Source organism: Sarcophilus harrisii, chromosome 4 (assembly GCF_902635505.1).
Source record: "Sarcophilus harrisii chromosome 4, mSarHar1.11, whole genome shotgun sequence".
Classification (NCBI taxonomy): Eukaryota; Metazoa; Chordata; class Mammalia; order Dasyuromorphia; family Dasyuridae; genus Sarcophilus; species Sarcophilus harrisii.
The window spans coordinates 167,380,327-167,392,530 of record NC_045429.1 but is presented as its reverse complement, the minus strand read 5'-3'; the positions used below and the strand labels follow the sequence as shown (position 1 = coordinate 167,392,530).

Below are 12,204 nucleotides of genomic sequence, written 5' to 3'. Positions count from 1 at the left end.
TGCCCAGGGTCATATAGCTAATAAGTGTCTATGGAAGGATTTGAAGTCAGAAAAATGAGGATGAAGAGGAAAAAGAGGAGGAGAATGAAGGAAGGAAACCACATGGATTCAGATGAACCATGGCATGCCATTTCTTGCACATTCATTCTTTATCCATTCACTCAGTAATGATTCCAGACTCACAGATACATATAGGGTCCAATTTCACCACCATGTCAAACAAGATTCAATGACCACAGTGAATGGATGGTGGGTTATTAATAGTTGCTAACTATACACACAAAGGCTGTCTCTCACACAATTGTGTATCTTTGCCTATTCTTCAACCATATAGCAGATCCCATGAATGGGCTTAATCAACAGTACTTCTTGTCTGGTACTAGGTATATTGGAAATATTTATTGCTATCTCTGCTTCCTCTTTGGGATGCATCTAGCATTGCACAATTATTTTAGTTATATAGAAAATTAAGATAATTGGGATGAGAAAAGCATATTAAGGTTATTAAAGTAATTTCTATTCTTTGTTCCTAATTTACTGATAAATTACTTAATATATTTTAATTGGATTATTATCTTACAATGGTCTTACAAAATGCATTCAATTCATAAAGCAATAACATTTTTGTTCATTCCATCTTATAAGAGTAATGGCAAACAATTAAGAACTTATTGATTATTACTTGATATTTTCATGATTTAACCTAGATACTCTATTTTTATGATGACAGACCATTCAATTTATGCAAAAGGGAAATGAATATTTTAGGTATATGATATTCTTTCTTTTGTCCATAGGCATCTGGTCCTCAAAGTTCATTAAAGGATGATGCCAAAGGTTCTCTTCAGAAAAGCTTTAGAGTTCTTAATGAAGCTAAAAGACTAGCAAATGGTGTTAAAGGTAAGCATGATTATCCATTTATCATACAAAGTTGAACTTTGGTTACATTTGGTGGAAAAACTTATCTCCATTTATATTTAGACTGACTCTGTCATTACACCAGTATTCACAATCAGCAGTGAGGAAATTCCTCCTAACAATGCACATCTGAATTTGCTCTGCAATGTCTAGTCTTAGTAAGTTACTTAGGATACCAAGAGATTATGTATCTTATTCTCACAGCCAATTATGTGTTCAAAGGGACTTGAACCCAGGTCTTCTCAATTCTGAGTTTGTCTTACTATTCATGACACTATCCTGTTTCTTCATCTTCATCTATTTAAGAACTGGAATATTTTTAGAAGTTTTTTATGTCTGTTTAGTTATGTGGCAATGCTATGATCCCTTACCTAAAGCAACTTTCCTCCACAAATCTCTAAATACTACATGACATAAAGCATCATTATGCATTTTCACTTTTATGATATGGGAGAGAACCTATAATTTGTTATAAACATAGGCTCTCAAGAGTCACTTTGCCTATTTTCAAATGAGGTAGAAGAAATTTTTAACAGTTGGAATCAACATTTTGCTTTAGCTTAAAAGATAAAAATGAAAAACGATCGAGGTAATTACAATTGGACAAGACATTTTGGCAGCTAGGATATAATTGCCTACCTGAAACTTTCAGTTTTGTTACTTTCCAAATAGGCCTTCAGAATTTTTGAAAATCTCTTATTTTCAAGCTATTTTTTTTCTTATTTAAGGTGCAATTATTTTGATTCAGTTTGAATTTAAGATTACAAAACCATTGCAAGGTATGACATCTACCTTTCTTTTAGTATGCCGTATTAATTCAGTTTTCCTAAACACCTATTTGTAGAATATTATATATTTCCTTTTCAGATTTGTTTATTGACTTTTTTAAATATGTAAAAACACAGTTGTGGTTTGTCATAGACATACATCATAGTTGCTATTCACCACTGATAATTATAAGGAGTCTGGGATTTAAATGAGACCACTGTTTTTATTGATGAAACATCAAGTCTGATAGAAAGTCGCTGACATTTCATTGATTCTGAATCTAGATGAACTTTTTAGTTTGACACTAAACAGTTTATAGAACACGTAGGGACAAATGAGAACTAAGCAAGAGACTCAGACTCACATAGTAAGTATAACATGAAATGATGAGAATAACATGAAATTCTGATGAGAACAGCATAATAGAGGATCCTGGTTTGAAATGCAATTCATCTAGTTAAAATATTAAGTCCAATTAGTAGTTATGAAAAATCAGAAAAGACTTCATATAAAATATGCCTTTGAACTGAACCTTGAAGGAAATGAGGGATTCTCAGAGACAATGGGCCATTGCAGTGCAATGGTATCATGCAAAGGTATTGAGAAGTAGACTAATCTTGGATGGCAAAAGGGGACCATATGGAAATCTTTTCTCACATACTAAAATCTACTGGAGTTTATCTGCTAGAGCATTACCTCTGAGAAAACTGGAATCATTCTCATATTGCAATAAAAAATCAAAATGGGTCTTTTCTGAAAAAAAAAAAGGTAAGTCTGATTTTATACACACACACACACACACACACACACACACACACACGCACACAATGCAAGATAGCAAAACAATTTGTAGAATATCCTTCAAGCATTTCCCTCTGCAGCCATATCAAAGTATTGATCATACTCAAAAGTGTTCTTGGTACAATGTAACTGATGAGTATGGACAAATAATGTAGAGAAACAATAAGTTATTAGTATCTGCTGAATTGTAAAGTGTGAGCTGGAGTCCATTGTGTCTAGGTCTTTAATCTTAACACTATGAAATATCTATTGAGATGTTTTAAGAACACTTTATTGCCGTTAGGAGTTAACTTCTATAAAAATGAGAGAATGGATCATTCCAGTTCCCTGTTGAAAATCCAAACTCAATCTGGACTGTGCATAAAGTATACATCTAGGCCAAACAAATATAACCTAGACAGCATCAGTCTAAAATATATAATATGTCGATATATTTTTCTAAGTGACTAAAGCTTCCCAATGGATCTTAGTCTAGAGAAAAAGATCATACATTTTAATGTTGATGTAAAATTTTCAATGTAGGATACTATACTATTGAACTCTCCCAATATACTTAATTTTCCCAAAGTGTATGATGCTGAAATGTCTACAATTACTTATTTAAACCCAAAACCTATTTAAAATAAGGTAGAAACAATGTTACATTGAAGTTTAATATGAATTAGAATAGCTTCACATATAAATTTGAATCCAAGTCCTTTATTTATTTAATAGAATTAATCTTAGAAATGTTAATGAACGTTTACTCACTTGTGTGACTGTGCACATCTCTTTATCTGTCCTTGTTTTCAGTTTCTCCATCTGGAAAGGAATTCAACCAGAAGACCTCTGAGGTCTTTCCTAGCTTTTGATCTTTGATCTAATCAACTAGATAGACATGACAAAGATATTAATGCTCACATACCAAGTCCAAATCAATTTAACATATTTCACTATCAATTCATTCACAGTTCAGCTTTATTCAGCATTTGAGTATCAAATTAATCCAACCTATTCCAATATTGATCAACACAAGATTATTAAAGCACAGAATCACCCATCAACAATAACACCACCTGCCACTAAGCAATCAAATCAGAATTAGCATAATCAATAAAGCACCCAGCATTCCAGAACAGCTATCAAAACATAATTGAGTGTTAGGCAGCATGTGTGTTAACTTCAGGTTAAACCAAATAAGCCTCCCCATTATTATCTAAAATCTTCAACATTAATTTTGTGTCTCTGTTAGACTCCCTACAAAGCATTTATAGGCTTCAGCAAGGACTAAATCAATCAAAGTAAAAGATGTTAAAATCCTAAGTGCCTCCATATGCATTTAGACAGACTGCTTGTGCCTAAAGTGGTTTGAAGAATGAGATTCCCTATTCATGTTTCAGTGTTCTGTGAATGGTCCCCATTCCATGCAGCTTTCATTTCATCTATTTATAATCATAATCCTTCTATTCCGGTATAGTTTGAATTAGTCATTCTTATCTCCAGCTAAGGCTAATATGGCTATTATACATTTTTATCCCTTTTGAGATGGTACTAGTACAGTAAAATTCCATTATAAAAATGCCTTACTTGACCAGAAATTTGTTTATGCCACAAGTGAATTTATGCTCCCTGTTTACATAATGACTTGAAGCACATATTGTACTATAACCTGGAAAGCCTATAACATATAAGGCCAAGATCAAAAGTGCTTTTTCCTACATGATTGAAGAATTAATCTCATTACTTTATAGTCACACTTTGCCTTTCTCCATTCCACCCCACACACTGACTTCCCCAGCACACACAACTCTATTAGAGCTCAGTATCAGCATATAAAGATATACAGAGAAATTTAGCTTGTCCTGGAGGTCTTCTAGAAAGTGAGTCCAATATTGGCTAATATATAAAGAGAAAGGAGACAGGAGAGATCATTAATTTTGAATTTGTCTTTTCGCACTTCAGGTATTATACTAGTTAAAATAATGAAAACCTACCAGCTCCTCAAATCATTTATCTTCCAAGAACCCAAGCCACGCTATGATGGAGATGGGACTGTTTTCTTGCTACATTATGACATCTTCCTGATTTGTGGCCAATTACACCAGTTATAAAATGGTTGTTAATCAGGAAAATGCCATATATTACCACTAAAAACTGCTGAAATAGGCCTTACAGAGCAGAGCTCTTGACAGCAGCTATTAAAATGGAAATTTAGTCATCTCTCTAACTCTTATCTCTTCTCTTTCTTCCTCCTCCTTCTCTCTCTCTTTATTTCTCTCTGTCTGTCTCTGTCTCCATCTCTGATTCTCTCTCTGCCTCTGTCTCGCTCTTTCTTTCTCTGTGTCTGTGTGTGTGTGTCTCTCTCAGAAGGAATAAAAATGGCAGGCAAGTATGTACCCTATATCTAATGTTTTGCCTTCTGGTGACATTTCATAAGCTGAAAACGAGTGAATTTGGGCTACTGCTATATTTTTCTAGCCTTAAGGGAGCCTTGCCAGCAGCAATTTGTTTTACTTTTTTACTTTTTGACTTCACATCTCTTTAAAAAAAATTGCTTTTCTGTGAATTTGATATTTAAAGTAATATACATGGCACCAATAGAATGTCATAATGACATAATATCATTGCGCTGATAGATGTAAGACTGGTATAGCTTGACAATTGCAAGTCAGGAGGTAAAGTAATCCCTTCTTTTGAGTTAAAAACATACTCAGAACAGCCATGAAAACTCTTGTTGTCTTGAGTTTGACCAGAGGATTCAACAAGGTCCTGGTGGATTGAACTGGGATTCTGGGTCACCTCCTCTGAGAAGAATAAACTTAATCTCCAATAGTTTATGTTCTCACCTTCTTCAAATTGCCTTATATTTATTTATGTGTGCATCTAATTGTATGTCTCCTCCTTCTTTTCTTCCTCGTAGGTTTCAGAGCAGTAGCTTTTTCTAACCATTCTACAATTAAAAGACATCATTTGCAAAAAATCAAGCTGAAAAGTTAATGTTTCTCTTATACTACAAACTTCTCATAAACTCAGTATCATAATTCAATAACCCAATATGAGTGGTCCATAACCCAAAAAAATTAGGAACCCCAGGTATGGATAATTTATTAAAACCTTTTGAAGATGACCCAGGGTCTCAAAAGTTCTACCACAAGACTGTAAGCTCAGGAAAGTCTTACCAAGCTGATAAGGCCCATTGCATGGCTGTGGTCCAACATGAGTTAGATATTATGTTAGGGCAATGAGTATAGAATGGTTAAAAAGCTATTTTCTATCCCCTTTTCAGGAATAGAAATAATGATTTTGTATACATCTTCATAGAAGTGATAATTGAGGGCATCCTTGTTTCAGGGTTTGAAGGAGCATAAGGAACTAGCAAAAAGATGCAGAGAAAAAAACAGTGAAAGAAATAAGAGGAAACCAGAAAGAATGACATGTCATGTATAACAAGTAAATGCAGAAAATCAAAAAGAAAGAGTTGATCCAGTTATCTTACATTATAAAGAGAAGTAAAAAAAGATAAAGAAAAAAAAAAAAGGACCGACCATATGATATAGCAAAAAATGTCACTAGTGACCTTGGAAAGAATTGTTTCAGTAGAGTGGTAGAGGCACAGTAAGATATAATGTGAAATCTATGCACGTAGTTCATATTACTACAAACTATAATGAAAATGTTTAATGCAAAATAATGTATAAATGGTAATTTGGTGGTAAGTTCCATTTAATCAGGTCTCTTAAAATTAATAGCACTTCTAAGAATTTCCCTTGTGTGAATGGAGGACTCCCTCAAGGCATTTATTTGTACCCTATTTGTATTAAGAAAACAATTAAAAATGCATTTGAGGAATTTAAAGAAAAAATTAACTAGGTAGAGTTTGAATATTCAAATTTAAGGAGTCCAGAGAGACCAAAACTTATTAAAATCCATAAAAATGAGCCTGATGCTATAGTTACTCAGTTGAAAAGTGAGGACTGAAAGCACAATGATTTGAAAACATAAAAGGGAAATTAACAAACCTAATTTCTGGAACTAGTAGTATAAGAAAAATAAGAATATATATATATATATTATAGATTTATTGAAAACTAGTCAAACATTCCAGGATAATTACTAAACCTCTTTGGTATAGGAATATATAACTTTAGAGTCAAGAAGACCTGGATTAAAGACATACTTCCAACACTTATTGGCTGTATCATTTGGGGCAATTCATTTAAGCTCTCAGAACCCTAGGTAATTCGTATATAATTTATACAAAGGTACTGACCTACATTGGTGGCAGGAGTTTCCTTATCCTACCATCCCCACTAGCTGTATTCTTGTATATCTTTTCTCCCTATATGCTTGAACTCTTTAAGAAAGCCCCTTACACTCAATGCCTCCACTTCTTCCCCTTTCCCTGTTTTCTAAAACCTCTACATTCTGGTTTCCAATCTCATCTTTCAGATAACACTGACTTTTTCAAAGTTTTTAATGATCTCTTAGTTGAATTTAATGTTCCTTCTTAGTCTTCAATCCCTCGTAATCTCTCCATGGCATTTAACTTGTTGAGAACCATTTTTCCTGAATAATCTCTCCTCTCTGGGCTTTCATGATATCACTCTTTTATAGATCTTCTCCTGTCTGTCTACTCTGTCTCCTTTGTTGGATCTTCACCCTGCAAAAGTCATAATCTGCTTAACATTGAGTAACCCACAGATCTCTGTTCTGGGTCTTCATTTCTCCTCTCTATACTATGACCTTTGGTGCCCTATTCAACTCTCAGGGATTTACTAATCATCTTTATGAAAATGATTCCCAGATAGTATCTCTCATTACCTATAGTCACCAACTGTCTTTTAGACATCTCAAACTGGATATTCTGTAGGTATTTCTATCTCAACATATCCCAAACCAAACTCGTTATTTCACACACACCCCCAAATCCTCCTATTGTCTAAAATTTTCTATTACTAAAAGTATTACCATTTTCTCTGTCACCTAGGTTCTCAATTTCAGTGTCATATGTCATCCTTCACTATTTACTCAGACTCACTCTACATATCCAATCAATTATTAAATATTAGTGCAGATGCTCATTTGCTGAAGCAATAGAAATATGGCTTCCCCATTATAGAGAGAAAACAAAGGTACTGCTTATTTTCTCCTCTCTGACTTATATTTTTATTTTCAATACAAAAAGGCTGATTGATCCTTAACTGCCAATGACCAATAGTCAATGAATTTTTCCTCCTCCCCTAATTAGGGAATGGAATTCCCACTCCAGTGCTACTACCAGCTCTTCCTAACTTTTCACAGGGGTACCCACATTAAAAATTCAGTAGTCACAATTGTGGCATATATATGGCATGTGAAGAGACATTACTTCCCATTTACATATCCTATAATGCCAAAGAGTGACCAGAGAAGATTCTGGGGAAATTGACCTTATTAACTGCAAATACCTATTTTATAGATAATAGTGCGGTGATTATATCAAGCCTCAAAACATTCAATGAAATTGGACTAATATCCTATATAGGAAAAAATAAAATGGATGAAAAATATCATTTGCCTAGATGATGACATATAGTTAGAAAATGACTTCACTGAATTTGTATATGTGTGTGTGTAAGCATTATATATTGATAGTAAGTTGATGCTATAATTGAATAGGAAAAAAAGAGGAATTTGGAGTATATTTAGAAAATAGTACTGTGCCTTTCATGATACTGAGACACTCCCTGACATATTGTATCTTGTCTTCATGTTTTTGAACTGTTTTTTCCGAATCCAAGAATATTCTCCCTCTTCACTTTTCCTCTCAGAATTGCTGGATCTTCTTAAGATGGCTCAAGCATCACTTCCTAAAAGAAGCTTTTTATGATTTCTCCCTCATCTCAAAATTTCTTTGTATTTACTTGAGTATATGTTGTTTCCTCCAGTAGAATATAAACTGCTTGAAAAATAAGAGCTATTTCATGCTGCATAGTTGATAATCTTGGAATGCCCCAGATTCTAAAGAATCAAAGTTAAACGGCAATGATGAGACATAAAGGGGTACAGTTGAAGTATATTTCAATGATGACCTCTGTGTAAGAATTGTGAGAGATACTATTGAGGAACTAGATAGCAAGCCTGTGAAGAGTAAAGAATAACAAATAGACAGCCTTTATACTACAATGGTAAACAAAAAAAGTAAACAAAATCTAGAGGAAGACTTTCAAATATACTTAATGGATCTATGGGATATCATGGACAAGAATCTTACTAAATGAGTCATTTAGTCAACAATCATTTCCTGCCATATGTCAGACACTATACTAGGGGCAATGCAGGAATAGATTGCAATTTGTAGCCACAAAGGGAATAACTACATTGATGAAATCAGAGATCCTTTGAAGTATTAAAGAAGCATTTTCAAAAGCACACTGAAATGCATAAAAGATGAGCAATGTAGACATAAATATTTTATATTATTCCATAAGTTTACCAAGGGGTTTTACTGAGATCTCAGTTCAAGCTATTCAGACTACCACCTTGCTTCTTTCTTGCTACTTATTATGTAGGAGTTTTTTTTATCTTATTTTCTTCTCAGTACTTTTGTTTTTTACTTTTTGCATATGATATTTCTGATAGTGGTATTCATAAAGAACTTTAGGTTTAGATCACAAATATTAATCCAACATTCCCAAGTTTAAGGATATGGATGACAATTATCAAAGCCTTTTATTTTATCATAGGTTAGTAGTCAATATTCATAAGTACATCATAAGCAGAACATGGATTGGAAAAGATTATAGAGGAAGCTTGGCTCCTGTTCTCCTATACCTTAAATTGTAATTGAGTAGAGAAAATAAACACAAATAATAGAAACAATTAATAGAAAAATACATTTTTAAATTATGTATCTGTAATATTTTAATACATTCAAGATGCATGACTTTATCTATGTGGGTATTCTCTTCACCAGTGAAGATTTCAATCCCCTCTTCATAGAGGACCATTTTCATTAATTACAATGGCTGGAAAAATGCATAAACTAGTGCCCAATTCCCTGATAATCAGCTTGTCCAAACTTAACTAGCGTGATCCTTAGATGACAAACTAAACTTATATTCAGAAAGTATTTCAGCTTCATAGGACCTGCCAGAGATTATATCCCTATAACTTTCAAGACACCAGGATCACTTCTATGCCTTCATAAAAATAGATTTGAACAGTTTCCAATGTACTTTTTTAAAGTTCATATTAATGGATTGGCCCAGTCAATATGATAAAAATGACAATACTACCAAAATTAATTTACTTAATTCAGTGCCTCACCCAACAACCAAAGTGTTCTTTAAAGAGCTAGAAAAACTCACTTGGAGGAAAACAAAAGGTCAAAAATCTCAAGGGGAATAATAGAGGGAAAAGATGGAAATGAAGGAGGCCTACCACTACCAGGTTTCAAATTATACTACTAATCAATAATCATAAAATATGATTTGGTACTGGTTACCAAATAAACAGATGATAAGTAGAATAATTTAGAAACATAGAATGCAGAAGTAAAAAAAAATATATGAATCTTAAGATAGTGATAAAATTTTATAAGAATAAGAGACATTTTCTAATTGATAAATGGTCAAAGGATACAAATAGGCAGCTTTCAGAGAAATAAATCCAAGATATCAATAGCCATATGAAAAAGTTCTCCAAAACACTAATAATCAGAGAAGTACACCTATCAGATTGCCAATATTGACAAAAAAAGAACAGAAAAGGCTGCACAAAAAATGGGGATATGTACTGTTGTTGGAGCTCTGAAAAGCATTCTTAACATTCTGAATGTTCAGGCATTCTAAAAAGCAAGTAAGAACTATGACCCAAAAGATATTTAACTCTGCCAATTCCACTATTAGTTCTATATCCCAAAGAGATTAGAGAAAGAGCAAAAAAAGCTTTATATACAAGAATATTTATAGAAGCTCTTTTTTTTTTTATTTAATAGCCTTTTATTTACAGGTTATATGCATGGGTAACTTTACAGCATTACAATTGCCAAACCTCTTGTTCCAATTTTTCACCTCTTACCCCCCACCCCCTCCCCTAGATGGCAGGATGACCAGTAGATGTTAAATACATTAAAATATAAATTAGATACACAATAAGTATACATGACCAAAACGTTATTTTGCTGTACAAAAAGAATCAGACTCTGAAATAGTGTACAATTAGCTTGTGAAGGAAATCAAAAATGCAGGTGGGCATAAATATAGGGATTGGGAATTCAATGTAATGGTTTTTAGTCATCTCCCAGAGTTCTTTCTCTGGGCGTAGCTGGTTCAGTTCATTACTGCTCCATTGGAAATGATTTGGTTGATCTATAGAAGCTCTTTTTATGTAGGCAAAGAAGTGAAAACCAAGGAAGTGTACATAAGTTGAAGTATGGCTGTACAACTTATAGTATAAGAATGTGATAAAATGCTAATATTAAGTGGTAATAAAGGGGATGGTTTCAGAGAAACCTGGGGAAACTTGTGCAAATTGATGCTGTAAAGCAAACAGAAGAGGACAATTTATACAGTAACAACAAAATTTTGATAAATATGATGACCATGATTCCAAAGGATCCAGGATAAGAGGTAATAGATTTCATTTGTAGATATATAGACATATTTTTGGAATATAGCCAATGCAGGAATTCAGCTAAATGGTGCCATAGTGCATTGAGTGCTAAACCTACAGTCAGGAACATATCTTCCTGAATTCAAATATAGCCTCTGTGTGACTCTAGGTAAGTCATTTAGCCCTTTTGGAAAATGATCTGGAGAAATAAATAGCAAACTACTCCAGTATCTTTGCCAAGGAAACCTAAATGGGATTGTAAAGAATTAGACATGACTGAAAAACAATTGAACAACAAAATGACAGGAACTGGTTTTGTTTGACCTTGCATATTTGTTATAAGGGTTTTATTTTTGTTTTACAATGGGAGGAAATAAGAAGAAAAAAAATATTTTTTTCTTTATTAAATAAAATTTTTAAAGTATATAAAAATTTCAGAAGTGAAATTAATATCTGAATGAACTACATTTTCCAATGATTAATAAATCTATATGGGGGATATAATAGAGATATCTTTCTCCCAGATAATTCTAAACTTAATTATCTTCCTGATAATTAAAGAGGCAATGCTGTATGATGGCTGGAGTTGCACTCAAAGTCAAAGACTTGAGTTCAAGCCTTATCTCTTAACAACCTTAAGCAAATCAGTTAATTTCTCAAAGCCCCGAGCAACTGTTTAACATTATAAATTTTAGAGAATGTGCCAATCTGCTTATCATCCATAGCTCTTTACACTAATGAAATCATAAACCTGTCCCAAAAATACACATCAACAATTTTTTATCCAAAATTTAAAATTTTCCTATATGTGTGTGTTAGTCCAACCATAGGTTATTGAGTTTTCCAATGAAGAATTTTTAACTATATATACAAATAATAATAAATTTATTTCATGCTTTAAGGTTTAAGGAAAGCATTCTTTGAGCATAATCTCATTGGATCCAAATAATACCACTGAGGAGGTAGATGCTATTCTGATCCATTCATTTTTAGAATTTCCATCTTCCAGATTTTGGGGATGGGTGAATTAATAAATGGTCACCTAGAACACCATGTTTAATCAGCCTCAGAGCTGTCCATCCCATCCAGCAATCTATCCTGGCTATCTTATACCTGGCTCTACCATTTACTGTCCTTCCCCTT

General features: G+C 33.2%; 1 protein-coding gene across 5 annotated transcripts in view; it reads left to right on the top strand.

Moving 5' to 3' along the window:
• The window catches only part of LAMA2 (laminin subunit alpha 2), a 747,833-nt gene that overhangs the window by 648,703 nt on the left and 86,926 nt on the right, over positions 1-12,204 (top strand). For all 5 annotated transcript variants that reach the window (XM_023503203.2, XM_023503202.2, XM_031964285.1 and 2 more), the window contains one exon: positions 798-900. In XM_023503203.2, coding sequence (XP_023358971.1) covers positions 798-900 — 103 coding nt within the window. The remainder of the gene's footprint in view (positions 1-797; positions 901-12,204) is intronic.